Source organism: Arachis stenosperma, chromosome 4 (assembly GCF_014773155.1).
Source record: "Arachis stenosperma cultivar V10309 chromosome 4, arast.V10309.gnm1.PFL2, whole genome shotgun sequence".
Lineage (NCBI taxonomy): Eukaryota > Viridiplantae > Streptophyta > Magnoliopsida > Fabales > Fabaceae > Arachis > Arachis stenosperma.
This window is the reverse complement of record NC_080380.1, coordinates 144,431,530-144,447,995: the sequence shown is the minus strand read 5'-3', so window position 1 is coordinate 144,447,995 and position 16,466 is coordinate 144,431,530. Positions and strand designations below refer to the sequence as shown.

The following is a 16,466-nucleotide window of genomic DNA, read 5'->3' as shown; positions in this document are numbered from 1 at the left end:
TATACTTGGTTTATTAAATAATCAGCTAATGCTTTTTCTTCGTTAAAATGACCGTAAGTGAAAGTAAATTAAGGCAACAATATAATATATATTGACTACTAACTACTATTTCCATAAGAAGGTGGTAAAAAATATATCTGGGTGCCTTTGGAGACGGCAGCATCCATGGTTTAAATGATGAAGTATTGTCACATATCATACCATTTTTAGCTTAGCAACCCATGTAAAATTCAAATCAAACCATCAAAATTTGCTCATCTAAACGGTTACTTCCTGACGAAAATAACTGATCTATAGAAGTGTATTTAATTTTTAAAATTTTGTGAAAAAACAAAATTTTATTATTTTTTTCATAAAATTTAAAAAATAGAAAAATTGAAAATAAAAACGCACCCTAAAGTTCTCGTTTTTTTATGGTAAAATTTTGATTCAAGAGTTTGGTTAATAAATGATCAAGAATATCCAAAGAGAGAGTCTTCAATGTTTTTTTTTTTTTTTTTGTATTGTTAATGTTATTAATAAATGTATAAAAATCATCAAAAGTTAATCTTTTTGGTACCCTTAGTTAATCCCTAATTTTAAATCTGTATTTTAAATTTATTAGCTTGATTAATTACTGAGAATTTTAGTTAAATTGAACACTTGTAATTAACACAGAAACCAAATCCCAGATGGAGTAATAAAATTGAAGACATGTGAAATTAAACTTGAATTTCCAGGAAGAACATAATGAAACAATGAAAGAATAAAAAAGAAACTAAGATCTCATCACATCAACTTTACACATATATAGAAGCAGCAAACTTTTCCAGTGATATGATGCACCTAACATTAATAATATATATAACATATAGTATATGATAAATACTATAATGTTACTAGTGAGATAGATATACACTTGTAGCTAGCATCAAACTTTTGCTGATTTGATGAAATTACATCTTCTCCTAGCTTTAATTTTCACTAGAACTGATGATGATATATATAATTAATTAATAATTATATGTCACAAAAAGTTGAACCATACATTCTTCTATATCTTCTTGATTGTTCTAGAAGAACTTGGCATCGGCAGTAATAACTTTCTGATCTTGGCAAGCAACCTCTTCAAGAAGCCACTTCTCAAGCAAAGAGAATGGCATGACATCTTCAATAATCTCAGGCTTGCTTTCATTTTCTTGAAAAACATTGTTCTCATCATTAGGAGACAAAGATTGATGAGAAAACTGGTCATGATCATGATCTGAAGTAGTGGTGGTAGTTGTAGTGGTTGTAGTAGTAGCGTTTGATGAGTAATCCAAAGACTCCAAACCAAACAAGGATTCGAAGGTTTCAGACAACTCAACACTGTTATCATTGCTACTGCTTCCTCCTCCTGATCCCTTTGAAGCTGTGTCACCACCATTAACAACAAAGAAATTGTTGTTTTGAGTAGTCAAAGATGAAGAGTTTGTTCTCGAACACTTGTTATTTGTTGCTGGATTCTTCATCCAACCCTTCAACAAACGTGCTATGTTCTCAGCACTTGAAGCATAGCACAAAGATGATGATTGTGTAATCGCTTTTGTTGAAGATGAAGAACAAAAATTATTATTATTATTATTATTATTATTATTATTATTATTATTGTTCTCCGGTGAAAGGGCTTCACTGAGGGCTCTTTTCGCCATGTGGATATCGGTTTGGAGCCTTCGCTCCCACTGGCCTCGAACCGGAATCGAACCGGAGTAACTCGCTCCGATTCCAATTCCAGTTTCTCTGAAGTTGCAAACTCCAGAACTCGGAGCTTGCAACTTCTTGAGCATCTTCTTCTTCAGATGCGTGTTCCAATAATTCTTTATATCATTATCCGTCCTTTGTGGTAGGTATGAAGCAATTGCAGCCCATCTGCATCCATAAATTCAATTAATTAATTCGCCATGTGAAAATATATCCAAAAATTAATAATAAATATTAATAACTAATTAATTAATTACCTGTTTCCTAAGAGATCTTGAAGATGGATAATCATCTTTTCTTCTTGTTCAGTGAAGTTACCCCTTTTGATTCCAGGCCTCAAGTAATTAGTCCATCTAAGTCTACAACTCTTGCTACATCTTGATAACCCTGGAAATTAATTAATTAATCAAACCCCACTAATAAGAGCCAACAAAAATGAAGCTTTTTGAGATCATAGTGCTAGATATGTATATATGAACATAATTAATATTAAAAAAAATAATAAATACCTGTGTTGGTAGGAACAGCCCTCCAATTGCCAGGACCATGTTCTTGGATATAAGAGACCAAAATGATATCTTCTTCAGGAGTCCAAGGACCTTTCTTCACACCTTCTTTATCACAACATGGTGGTCTTCCCATGTCTCCTTGTTTTCTTTTCCCTTCTTTCTTCTTCAATTCTTAGCTTATGTGAGTGCACCCTCTCCTCAATATAACAACAACAACAACCAATTATTCTAATTATAATTATTGTAGCTATAATTATAATTATGTATGTAAATATATGTGTGTAGATATCTCGGTCGTTTTCCTCTCCCTATCACTTGCTTCTTTGTGATGATCTATCTATCTATCTTGTGCTACTCCTCTATGATATAGAATATATAATATATAACCTCTTTTTCTTGGTGTAAGCTAAGGCAAGTGTCCAAGGCTAAGGAGTGCTTGGTGTACATATATAGCAAAAACACAAAGGGGGTTAAAATGTTGGGGGTATGACTTTGGAGGTTGTGTAACCGATATCCCTTACATTATTTTATTATATATTTAATTTATTTATTTTTTTAAATTTAATTTTAATATACTTTTAATATAAAATAATTTTAAACGAATAAACAAATTTATAGTAAGATATCAACAAAAATAATTATTTTTTATATTAATTATATAAATAATCATTTAAAAAATGGATGTGATTTATTTTTAATATAAATAAATATTTTTAAATAAAAAATGTTAAATAAAATTAGAATGCTTCTAGAAAAAGAATTAATATTAATATATGTTTTTAGTATGGTGTAATAAAAAATAAAAAATAGAGAGTGTTGAGGTGTGTGAGGATGTTGACTTAAAGAAGTAAAGAAGAGAGGAAGGTGCTCCAAGGTCAAAAGTTGACAGCAAGGGCATTAAGTGAAGGGCAGCAAATTATTCAGCTGTGTGTGATAGTAATAGTAATAAGTAAATAATAAGAATAATAATAGTGGTAAGAGTAATAGTAGGTCTAATGAAAAGCGCGTTGCATTGAATGTGGGTTGCACTGGGAAAGCCATATGTATCTCAGCCTTTAAATGTCTCTAATCCCCGGCATGCCATTAATTGCTTCAATGAGGATAAAGCTGACTTTTGCAAAGCCTAATCACCTCTTCCATTATAGGGAATAGATCATCACGTAGGATCTGCTTATAACCAACCTTATTACCCATTCACTTTTAGGGTTTTGCAAATTACAACATGTTTTTAGCTAGATTTAATGGGTATGTATTTGTAGGAGCATTTATTTATTTATATAAGAATTTGTTTAGCCACTTGTTATGAGTTGTTAAGAATATTAAGAAGTTTATGTTTAATTTGATTTCTAAAATTTGAAATTAAATTTAAATTTATGTCTAAAATTTTAATTTATTTAAATTGAATTTTTAATTTTATAATAATAGTTTGTGTTAGTTTTTAAATTTGTTTTCGTTAATAATCTATTGATATGGCACATTAATTTATTATGTTGGATAAAATAGAATGGTATTGTTTTATATTAGCATTTAATCTTTAACAAAAATAACATCTTTTACATATTTTTTTTTTACTAGTAATGGTCATAAGATGAGAATATATTGTTAAAAGATTGAACACTAATATAAAATAATATCATTTTATTTTATTCAACGTGATAATATAAATTAATATGTCAAATTATAATTAAAATGTGTCACATGTTATTTTTTATTACAATTAAAATCAAATTTTTTCTTCCAACATTAATGAATTCTTCCTCATTTTACTAATTTTACAACTAAAATATGTCACATGTCACTCTCTTATTATAATTAAAATCGAATATTTCCCTCCAAAATTAAAGAATCATTCCTTGCTCCTTACTAATTTTACAACTAAAACGTACCACATGTCACTCCCTCATTGCAATTGAAATCAAATCATTCTCTCCAAAATTAAAAAGTTCTCCTCTCCTCACTCTTATTTTTCTATCTTTCTCATTCCTTCAATTACTCTATCTCTTTTATATATCATTATTAATGACTAATTACGAATTTAACAATCAAAATGTACAACATGATATTCTTTAATTGCATTAAAATTGAAATATTGAAATTGAAATATACTTATATTATGTATCATATATTACTATCTAATTTAATAACCAAATATGTCACATGACATTCTCTTATTAAAATTGAGAGAAAATATTTTTCTCTAAAATTAATAAACTCCTTTCTTAAATTATCTCATCTACCTCTCTCTATTTTTCTATTTCTCTCTATCATTTTCACTCTATATTAATTTATATTTTATATTAGTAATTTGACAAATCAAAATATGTCATTTGATATTTTTTATTATAATTAAAATATTTTTTTTCTAAAATTAACAAACTCTCATTCTCATTCTTCATCTTTATCTTTTTTTCTCTTTTCTCTCATTCTCTATTTTTTCTATCTTTCTACTCTACAAAAAATAAAATTAAAAAATAATATAATTAAAATAAAAAATATTATTATTATGTACATATTTTTTTAGTTTTTCATTTAGTTTTAAATTTTTACCATTTATTTTTTTTATCTATATTTTTATTTCTCTTCTTTTAGATATTTATTACATATAATTTAGAGAGAATACTAATGTTATAATTAAAAGTTAAAATCAAAATTTAATAGTTTAAAAAAATTAATTTTAAGTTAATTTTATAACTATCAATGTTATTTTTTATGCTAATATCTAATTATATTTTTATATACATAGAGAAAAAAACTATTATTTTTAAATAGTAAGTATAAAAATTAATTATTTTTATTTGTGCAATAGACTTAACACCTAATTAAATATAAAAGTATACACGTTAAATTATTTCAAATTTTAGATAAAAATTTTTAAATTAATTATTAATAAAAATTTAGACTTTTTCATATAAAAATAATAACTAAAAATTTTATTATTTAATTTTTTATCTACAGAGACATTGGTCTTCCTAGTCGAAGATTTTTGTCAACCTATGATTTTTTTTGTAAAAATAGTTTGATTCTATAAATCTTTTATATATGACATAATCTATATTGTCAAGACAAAGTAGATTATAATTTTAAAAAATTTATATTTTCATAATGCTATTACGAATAAAAATACTAGTTAAAAGTGAAATTTAAGTCATTTAAAATTTTAAGAATCAATTTAAATCTAACTTTAAATTTCAAGAGGTTAAATCGAATATTCTTTTAACATTAAGAATAGACATGTTTTTATGTTTTACCTAATGGCACATGTATACATTGGTTAAAATTAAAGTATAAATGGAAAATAATTTGTTATTTTTAATGTATTTAATATATAAAACTAAAAAAAATTATCCAATTTTCTTTTTTACGTAAATGTGTTAATTATAATATTTTTTTAAAAAAATCTTTAAAACATTTATTAACAAAACTCTTAAATATATAAAAATTTTATTCTTTTTAACAAAAAAATTTTGTGTTTGCTTCCAAATCAAACAACATATATATATATATATATATATATATTAGAAAAACACCCACAAAATATAAAAAAAAAAACTCCGGTTTTTCTAAATTCCAGTTCAGACCTTATGAAACTATGTAAATTCTCATTGGCTAAATTAATTTTTTCTATATATAGAGCACTTGTTAAAATTAAGCTATAATAAGAAAGAATTGAACTTTTAAATTTTCTACTATATTAATAAAATGTTTAAAGTATTTTGTAGAACTAAATAAGCGTCATAAGCAAATCCAAATTTGTATGATTGATAAAACTTTGGTATGAACATCATATTACAGTGTTTTTTTCTTATTAATTAATAGAAAAGTTTATAAATGATGTCACACGTAAATGTCCACCTCCCCTGTTCATTGTTTGCTCATCGGTGATCTCAATAAACCACCACCTTTTTTCTTTTAACTTATCACTAAATTCATTAAGCATTCGTACACTTAGTATCAATGCTTATTAATATTTAGGACAGCGACCATAAAGACTTTTTTGCTTCTCTTTGATAAGCATATATATAATGAAAGTGAGAAACTATAATCTTAAAATTAAAGCTACCTAAATAATTCTTTGTTTTTCTTTTTACTGAATGCAAACATCATACACTACTAATCAAGGCATAACCACCCAATATTTAGGGACTGCAGTGAGATTCTATGACCCAAAATTCCTTCGTAGAGATGACAAGTTTTTGTAGATATCTGTAGATATTATTAATTGAAAAAAGATAATTTAAAAAAAAATAAAATAATAAACATAACATAATACAATTCAACATATAATTTAATTTAAAAGATAAATATGCATAATTTATTTATTAAAAAAACTAAAATATAACATAAAAATTTATTTATATTAATTTAAGGTTAAACCATTTTAAAAATCTAAGATTATTCATTTATCATCTATTACATTTCTATCATAATATTGTCTAAATCTCATATTATCAAATTTTTGGTCTCTAAAATATATTTATGTCTCCCAAGTTTTAGAAAAAAATAATTATTTATGTCTCTAAAATATATTTATGTCTCTCAAATTTTATAATGGATAAACAATTCTGCTAATAAATTTGTTTTAGAGACATAGATAGATTATTTTGTTTCTATATTTTTATTTTTATATCTTCATATTTTCATCCCAGGATGAAAATATTAATGGATGTATTGACATTATGCTTAGAGCTAAGCCAGCTAAGCAAGTACAAGTTGGTGTATAAGTTGTTACTAGTTAGTTGCAGTTAGTTAGTTGTTAAAGTTGGAACTCTCAAGAAGCTAGTCAGTTAGAGCCAGCTCACACTCAACTCACACTCTTTTTTTTTCCTTTATAAGCCATAGAACTTTCTCTTTTCTTTCTCAATTCAAGAACAGAACCTCTTCTCTCTTTGATTTCTCACCCCCTGATCTCTTTCTATTCTCTCATGCTTTTGTAATCACTTTCAAAAATCCACACCTAGGTTACTGATACCTTCATGGTATCAGAGCTTATGGTGCCATAGCTTTCGCAAGCAATCGATTGAATCTCTGACTGAAGACTGCTCGAGAATCATGGCGGCACAAAGCTTCGTTGCTACTCCCATATCCATGAAGCTGGATGAAAACAACTACCTACAGTAGAAAGATCAAGCAGAGTCAACAATAGAAGGAAACGACATGTTGGATTATCTCACTGGAGAGAACATTCCTCAGGTGTTTCTTCCGAGTGGTACAGCTAATCCAGAGTTCCAGAAATGGAAACGGCAAGATGCTCTCTTGAAGTCGTGGTTACTGGCCTCAATGTCGAATCCATTCACTACAAGAATGGTTGGGTGCATGCTCACACACCAGATCTGGAAAAGGCTAGAAGATCACTTCGCATCTCAGATCAAAGCCAAAGTGATGCAGCTGAATAACAAATTGAGCACGATCTAGATAGGTACGTCAGTCACTGAATATGTTTTGTTAATAAAGAGCACTATTGATGCATTAGCCTCTGTTGGTGAACCAATAAAGGAGAGTGATCATGTTAATGCAATCTTACATGGTTTGACTGAAAAATATGGAAATGTCATGACTTCTATGTTAGCAAGATCTACTAGCATAACAGTAGGAGAGTTAGAAGCATTGTTGCTAGCTCATGAGAGCATGTTAGCAAGGTTGAAAAAATCTGAAACCCTTATGCAAGCAAATATAGCTCAGCACTCACAGTACACACAAGCGCAACAAAGTCAGCACTATTCTCAGAACTTTGCAGGCAGAGAAAATTTTAGAGGTAATTTTCGTGGCAGAACAGGAAGAATGTCTCGAGGAGGCAGAAGCTCCTATGAAAAAGGAAGAACAATGCAAGGAGATGGCAGGCCACAATGTCAGGTCTGTGATAAAATAAGACACACAACCAAATTCTACTGGTACAGATATGATAAAGAACAGTATGAAAATACTTACAATAGCAATAATCAGATCACTCAGCCAAAAGCAAACTATAGTAATGTGCTGGCAACTCCTACAACTATGCAAGATTCAAACTGGTACCCGGATTCAGGAGCTACACATCATGTCACTCATAATGCACAGAAGCTGATGGGGAATGAAGAATACACAGGGAATGAGCAAGTTGTCATAGGAGATGATTCAAGTTTGCATATTCACCATGTGAAAAAATGTGCTTTAACACTGATTTGAGCTCTAAATTGTTATTTTTAACAAAACTGCTTCATGTACCTAGAATCACAAAAAATCTAATGAGTGTACATAAATTCTGCTGTGATAATAAAATTTTTTTTGAGTTTCATACTGACAAATGCTGTATTAAATCACAGAAAAGTAAAGAACTTCTCCTTCAAGGGAGTGTTGATAGAGACTTGTATAAGTTTGGGGACATCACTACTGCACACACACCCTCAATCGACATCTCTTCATTAACACATTCAAATAAATTTCTGATTTGGCATGCAAGATTAGGTCATGCAAATCCAATTGTAGTGTCAAAAGTACTTAAGTCTTGTAATCTCTCTTTTATGCCTAATAAAGAAGTCTGTGAAGCTTGTTGTATTGGAAAAATCACATCAATTGTCATTCTTACCCTCACAAACAGTATATACATCACCATTAGATCTTGTCTATTCAGACATTTGGGGACCTACACCCCTGCCAGATAGTAGTGAAAACTGGTACTTTGTGATCTTTATTGATGCCTTTTCTAAGTTCACTTGGCTTTACCTTATTAAATCTAGAGCTCAACTTAAATCAGTGTTTTGTAACTTCCAATAAATGATTGAATCACAACTGAATACAAAATTAAAAATGTTACAATATGATAATGCAGCTGAGTATGTTAGTTTGTCTAAATTTTTAAAGAAAAAAGGAGTACAGCACAGGTTCTCCTGCCCTCACGTCCATCAACAAAATGGCTCAGCAGAACGAAAGCATAGGCATATAGTGGAAATGGGGCTCACACTCTTGGCTGGTATTTCCATGCCAACAAAATTCTGGGGTGAAGCTTTCAGTACTGCTGCAAGGTTGATCAATCTGCTGCCTACACCAGTCTTAGAAGGAGTGTCCCCCACAGAAAAACTATTTGGCAAAACACCAATATATGCAGATCTTAGAGTCTTTGACTGTCTTTGTTTTCCTCATCAAAGACCTTATAACAGACACAAACTGGACTTCAGATCCTCACCATGTACATTTATTGGCTATAGCACAGCTTACAAGGGCTATAAACGCCTCACCCAAGATGGAAAGACAATCATCACCCGAAATGTAGTATTTGTTGAAGACAAATTTCCTTTTGAGAGTCTCAAAGAAAGAAGTCAATCGCCAGCACCCTCAATTAATCAATCATCATAGCCACCTACCATTCCTATACTTCCAATCTTAACAGACACAACAGCAGCACAAGATGCTACAAGATCACCTCTAAGAGTGCAGCCAGTCCTCCCCTCTCAACAGGCTCAAATTTGACCAAACTCAACTCCAACAAGTCAATCAGCCCAAGGCTCAGATTCACCATCAAACCCTTTGAGTCCAACCTCAACATAGCAACCAATTCAGTCAGCCTTAGACAGAACAGCTCAGCCAATCCCATCTTCAACACTTCCTTCAACAGTAAGAAACTCTCAAAGACATATAGCACCCTCATCAGTACCTGTTCCCATTCCAATCAGTGACATAGAGATAGTCCTACCAATCTCTGAGCCCTGTCAAGAAGTCCCACCAGCTATAAATACTCATCCAATGGTCACTCGAAGCAAGGCCGGAATTGTGAGACCAAGAGCATTTCAAGCTAGCCTAGAACCTAGAAGTGCGAAGCAAGCACTTGACATGCCAGAATGGAAAACATCGATGGACCTGGAATATGATGCACTGATGAAGAATAATACATTGAAACTAGTGCAGTTGCCACCAAATAGAGAGGCAATAGGCAGTAGGTGGGTTTTTAGAGCTAAATATAACTCTGATGGTTCCTTGCAGAAATACAAGGCGAGACTGGTGGCTCAGGACTATGCCCAAAGACTAGGATTCGACTTTATAGAGACTTACAACCCTGTAGTAAAACCTACATCTATCGGAGTAATTCTGATCATTGCCTTGGCAAACTCATGGATAATAAGACAGCTCGATGTTAATAATGCTTTTCTCCATAGAGACTTAACAAAAGAAGTATACATGAAGCAGCCTCAAGGGTATGAAAATGGAGATTCTTTATTAGTATGCAAGCTGACAAAGGCCCTTTATGGCCTAAAACATGCACCAAGAGAATGGTACAGCAAACTAGCATCCGATCTGAAAAGTATTGGCTTCACCCCCACAAAATCTGATGTCTCTGTGTTTCAAAGCAGCTGTCAAGGAGAAAGAATGTTTGTGTTAGTCTATGTAGATGATATTATAGTCACTGGTGAGTCTGAAAGCACAGTGAATCAAGTTATCAAGAAGCTAAACAACATGTTTGCTCTAAAAGATATAGAAAGCCTGTATTATTTTCTTGGCATTCAGGTGACAAGAACAAGCAGTGGTGGACTGATTCTCACCCAACAAAAGTACATCAAGGAGCTACTAAGGAAGGCAAACATGGTAGGATGCACTTCCTGCCACACTCCATTACCCTCTATAGTCAAGTTATCAGCCTTTGGAGGTGCAAATTTTCATGATCCAGCCTTTTACAGGTCTCTGATTGGCAGCCTGCAATACTTGACAATAATAAGATCGGAGATATCCTTTAGTGTACACAAGCTGGCACAGTTTGTTCAAGCTCCATTAGAATGTCATTGGAGGATGGTAAAAAGAGTACTGAGATATTTGAGTGGAACTGCAAGCTATGGGTTGAATCTGAAGAAAGAAAATTCTATGACAATCACTGCCTACAGTGATTCGGACTGGGTTAGGGATCTTGATGATAGGAAATCCACCAGTGGCTATTGTGTATATTTGGGGTCAAACTTGATATCTTGGGCTTCATGAAAGTAGACTGCAGTTGCCAGATCCAGTACAGAAGCAGAATACAGGAGCATGGCAAACCTAGTAGCTGAGTTAATTTGGGTAAACAACCTGCTATTTGAGCTTCAATTCTCTCCCAAGGAGCCTCCTATGCTATACTGCGACAACCAGAGTGCAGTATTGCTAGCTGCAAACCCTATTCTGCATTCAAAGTCCAAGTATTTTGATATTGATCTCCACTTTGTGAGAGATCATGTCAACAACAAGCGCATAAGGGTGAGCCACATCCCAGGAGCAGTACAGGTAGCTGACATTCTCACAAAGACAATTCCATCCGAAGCCTTCCTGCATTTCAGAGAGAAGTTAAGTGTCATTGAAGCAGCTCAAACACAGAATTCTAAGTTGAAGAAAACAGAAGAAAAGAAAATTAGAGATGATGATGGATGTATAAGTTGGTGTATAAGTTGTTACTAGTTAGTTGCAGTTAGTTAGTTGTTAAAACTGGAACTCTCTAGAAGCTAGTCAGTTAGAGCTAGCTCACACTCTTTTCTTTCTTTCCTTTATAAGCCATAGAACTCTGTTACTATAGCCAATTTTCAACTTTTCCTTTTCTTTCTCAATTCAAGAACAGAACCTCTTCTCTCTCTGATTTCTCACCCCTGATCTCTTTCTATTCTCTCATGCTTCTGTAATCACTTTCAAGAATCCACACCTAGATTACTGATACCTTTAAATATAAACAGAATCTTTAATTTTTAACAAACAAAATAGAAAGTTTTTTTATCGCTGTCTCTAATTTTCCGTCTCCATCTAGATATATTTTACCTTGAACAAAATTCAAATGTAGTCTAATAGTTAGAATGGACTCTCATTATTATTAAAAAAAATTATAAAAAATATAAAAAGTTTTCATTTTTAACATATTTTTTAATATATATTTATTAAAAAAATTTAAAAACTTTTATTTATGATAAGTTTAATATGTACATTTAAAATGCTTATTAATTAAATCTTTTCAGGCGAACAAAACAAAAGACTGCATACAAATTGGATAAAGGTTAATAATAATAAATTAAATTAAATAATGAGATAATAATTCTATCGAAAAATAGTACATAAGACAAAAGGGGCTGCTATATCAAAGTATATATGGTCAACAGAATAAGTCATGGTGGACGCAAATTCTTATAAATGGTTGACAATAAATAAGTCTCACATATATGAGTTAGCTTCACTAATTTCGTTTAAATAATTATCAAAAAATTAAATTTTATTTTTTATATATAATAATTTATTAATCATTTAGCCCGTGACAATTTTTTAAATTGAATTTTAATGTGCGACAGATTTATTTTTAATCCACGAGACTAAAAAAGATCTACCATGAATGAAAATTGTTTAAAAAGGAAAATTATCTAAAGAGGAAAATTGTCTAGTCGCACATCAAACAAAAAAGTAATGATAAGCTTAGCTTATATTAGTGTGGTACAACTTAAGGTACAAAATTATTTATCCAATAAGCTAAGCTAGTTTTTTTAATGGAATGTAATACACTCTTCATATACTTGACTCCCGTGAAAGGTATATTCTTTTAATTTATATTGTGAAAATCTTTCATGCTTGGTTTTCAAATTGCAAAGCCTCCTAAAAATACATTTATTATGATTGATATTATTGATGGAAGGTACTCTCCTTTTTCAATTGAGACAACATCTTGATCACTAAATTTTTTAGTTATTACTTATTAGCCTTAAAATCGTTGTTGTAACTAATAATAAATGATTGAAAACGAACTAGAGTATACCGACACCAAAAAAAATTTAAAATTTGAAACTATATAAAAAAAAGGACTTAGTTTCATATGCAAGAGTAATTATATTTCATTTTAATTTCTAAAATTTTAAAATTATATATTAACTCATTCCGTGCATTATATACGTAGTTAGTACGTGGTATTAATCAATGACATGACGTGTCATATAGCCATAATTGATAAGTGGTGACTAATTGTTAATCGGCTAGAAATTAAAAATGATTTTTGAAATACTTTAAAGATTAAACTAATACTTATAGATTATAAAAAAAATTAATTTTGATAAAACTGTTAATATAAAATAATTTTATACGTATATTTAATTATGTAATAATTTATTAATAAAAATAATTATTTTTTATTAACGACAAAAATGATTATTTAAGATATAATGAATATGATTAAATAAATATATAAAATATTTTATACCAACTATTAATGTATCAAAATTAAATTCATAAAAAGATATTTTGTAATAATTTTTTTTAGTTATTGTTTATTGATGGTTTGAATTGTCTTACAATTTTAGCCGTCACTACAAATTTTTGCGACAGTTACCAAACTGTAGCCAATTTGAGTATTACTAGTACATTCAGCAACACTTTTAAAAATTAAAATGAAGACAATAATGTGCTAATATTTTTCTTTTGTAATTTTTTTTCTGTCTTTGTAATAATATGTGAAATATTAGAAGATAATGCTTTTATCAATATTAGCCAATACTTCAATTTAATATCTTATTTTTATATTATTAGAATTTAAAATTTAATTTTTATAATTTAAATTTTAGTTTTTAATATTTAGTGTTGATTAAAAATATTAAATTTTGTCAGTTACCTAGCATTATTTTAATAATAATTCAAGTCTTTCATCTATAGGCTTATTACAGGAAAAACAGAATTTTGTGGCAGTTTTTATGCCAATTTACGGTGGTTTCAAACTGACGCATCCACTATTTTATTGATTTATTATTGATTAAGTTAATATGATTCTTTAATAAAACTATTTAAATACCGAATTGAGTTAATTCATTTTTACAAAAGATAACATCATTTTTTGTCCCAGAAAAAATATTTTGACTTTTAATATATTATTATTTTGAGACAATACGAAATATTTGTTAAAAAATTCGTTAAATAATGACAAAAATTAGCTTGGGTCATTATTCTACCAAATTCATCAACTTTAAAAAAGATAAAAGAATAAGAAAAAAAACATAGGTATAACGGGATACTATTCCTCATGATCATATAAATTTTATGCCATTTAAAACTTAAAAAGAGTCAAGATCATGTTGGTGCATGGCAATTCAAGAAACTGAATGCATATGCCACTTAAAACTGATGAATGCATATGTATATGAATTTAATAATGCATGGATGTGTATGTGGACTCTAAACAATTAAGTATAGATCAGGCAATTCGGTGATGGAAACCAAAGCTACCGCAAACTAATTAACACTGCTCCTTTAAATTTTTTGGAAAAGAAAAACAAAAAATCATCGTAATAAACTTCATCATAAATGACATTTGAAGTGGCATGCACCCAAACAAAGGCCCACACATACCCTTTGAATTGGTCACACACTTACAAGCTACAGCCTCTATTCATTTAATTTTATTTATACAAATCTAAGGGTACACTCAAAGTCAAGGTACGTCTATGTGTCTAACTCTAGAAATTTTTTTTTTTGGTGACTGTGTCTAACTCTAGAATAATCCTCTATTTTAATTGATCAAATATAAAATATTTTGAATAAAATTGGGTTGATCTAGTGATTAGTTTACTAATCTACTTAATAATGTGTCGGAGATTCGAATTTTGCATTGTGTATGTAGCAATTTATTGATTAGTGACAAATTTGTAATGGATCGGCGACAGATTAATCCTTAGTTTGAGATTAATCCTTGGCCTGCCAAACTAAAAAATACTATAGAAAAAAAATTAAAACATTTTACAATAATGCTTAAATATTATTTTGTCACTGGTGTTTTATGAAAATTCAAAAGGAGATAAAACATCATGCTACTAGTATCATCTTAATTAGGGTTTACCATATTTGTCTGTTTGTTCAATTTGTTGAGTTTTAGTGAATACATATAAAAACGATGAAGAACCTAATTAATTAAGTAGCAGTCACTGAATTTGTTCCTTTCTTGATCTCTATCACAAATTTTGATTGATATGGTGCTTCATTGTTTCCTTCATTGATTCTAGTTGCATTGTCAGCTAGACAGCTATACATATTTGAAATTTTTTATATTATAAGATATATAAAACCATTAATGTGTTTTTATTTATTATTTTAAATTTTTAAGATAAATAATTTTAACTTTTATTCTTTTAAGACATTATCAGAACCTGTAGTATCAAAAGATCAAAAAATTTAATATTTATTATCCTAAAAAAAGTTTAACACAAGATAAAATAAAAAAATTAATAAAAATTTATACTTCTTAATTACCTGAGAAGACATGTTAAATAATAAATAGATACAGCTCATTATTTGTGCTTGTAAGAATGTCGTCTGATATATAAAAAGATTTTGAATTTACGTAAATTTTGTATTTTTTATTTTTATGCTGAAATTCTTTTTTTAAGAGGCCAACAATGATTGAACACTTGAATATTGGACATTTTTTTCTTGAGAAATAGAAACAGTTGAAGAAAATAAAATATGCAAAAAGGTTAATATTACAAATTTATTCTTAAAAGGACAAATAATAAATCCATATAATAAAAACATAAAACCTTAACCACCGTATTTCTCACTTAGCTCATGTAATGAGAATATTGTAGTAGTATATGTACACATACAAGAGCATGTGTGTATCTAAAACCATATATTAGATATCAAATACTATTATTAAAAGAAAATATTTTAAATAAAATATCATTTAAAAGATAACATAGTTAATATATTCCATTAAAAATTTATGTGATTATTTAATTTTATACCAATATATAAGTAAACATATATAATAAAGAAATTTCATTTTTTAATTTTTTAAAAATACCATCTTAGGTAAAATAATTTCTTTTACTCATGATCATAATTGTAATATTATAAAAAGAAAAAAAAAAGATGCTTATATATCTGTTATATCTAAATAACTTAACTACTTTTAGTTCTAATAAAATATATAGTACGTAGTTCTGTAAACATATTCAAATAAGAAATAGAGTAAAGGACAAATCCGTCCCTGACCTTTTTTTTTACGGACATTTTCGTCCCTGAGGTTTGGAAAATACTTTAATGTCCCTGACCCTCTGAAAAAGTGGACATATTTACCCCTCCGTTAGAGTCGCTCTGTTTGCCCTGACGGAAAATGGTGACGTGGCTCCCGTGGTGCTGACCTGGCCGTTACGGGCTGTCACGTGGGATGGACTTTTGAAAAGAGGACGTATTAGTCCTTTCACACCAAAACGTGTAGCTTTTTAAAACAGGACATGTTAGTCCTCTCACCCCAAAACGACGCCGTTTCTCCCCCACCCCTCCAAACATACT

The 16,466-nt window shown here is 29.6% G+C and overlaps 1 protein-coding gene across 1 annotated transcript; it reads right to left on the bottom strand.

Moving 5' to 3' along the window:
• Positions 1–744: 744 nt before the first annotated feature.
• On the bottom strand, positions 745–2,634 carry LOC130973681 (myb-related protein 306-like). Its single transcript, XM_057898308.1, has 3 exons — positions 2,229–2,634; positions 1,977–2,106; positions 745–1,887 (listed from the first exon to the last, which is right to left on the bottom strand). The coding sequence occupies exons 1-3, from the start codon at positions 2,359–2,361 to the stop codon at positions 1,053–1,055; spliced, it is 1,098 nt and encodes a 365-aa protein (XP_057754291.1). The 5' UTR covers positions 2,362–2,634; the 3' UTR covers positions 745–1,052.
• Positions 2,635–16,466: the final 13,832 nt, after the last annotated feature.

Coding starts and splice junctions, on each gene's coding strand:
- LOC130973681 (XM_057898308.1), bottom strand. CDS start 2,361: ATGGGAAGACCACCATGTTGTGATAAAGAAGGTGTGAAGAAAGGTCCT. Junction 2,107..2,228: donor GGCTGTTCCTACCAACACAG/GTATTTATTATT, acceptor ATTAATTTCCAG/GGTTATCAAGATGTAGCAAG. Junction 1,888..1,976: donor CAAGATCTCTTAGGAAACAG/GTAATTAATTAA, acceptor TTATGGATGCAG/ATGGGCTGCAATTGCTTCAT.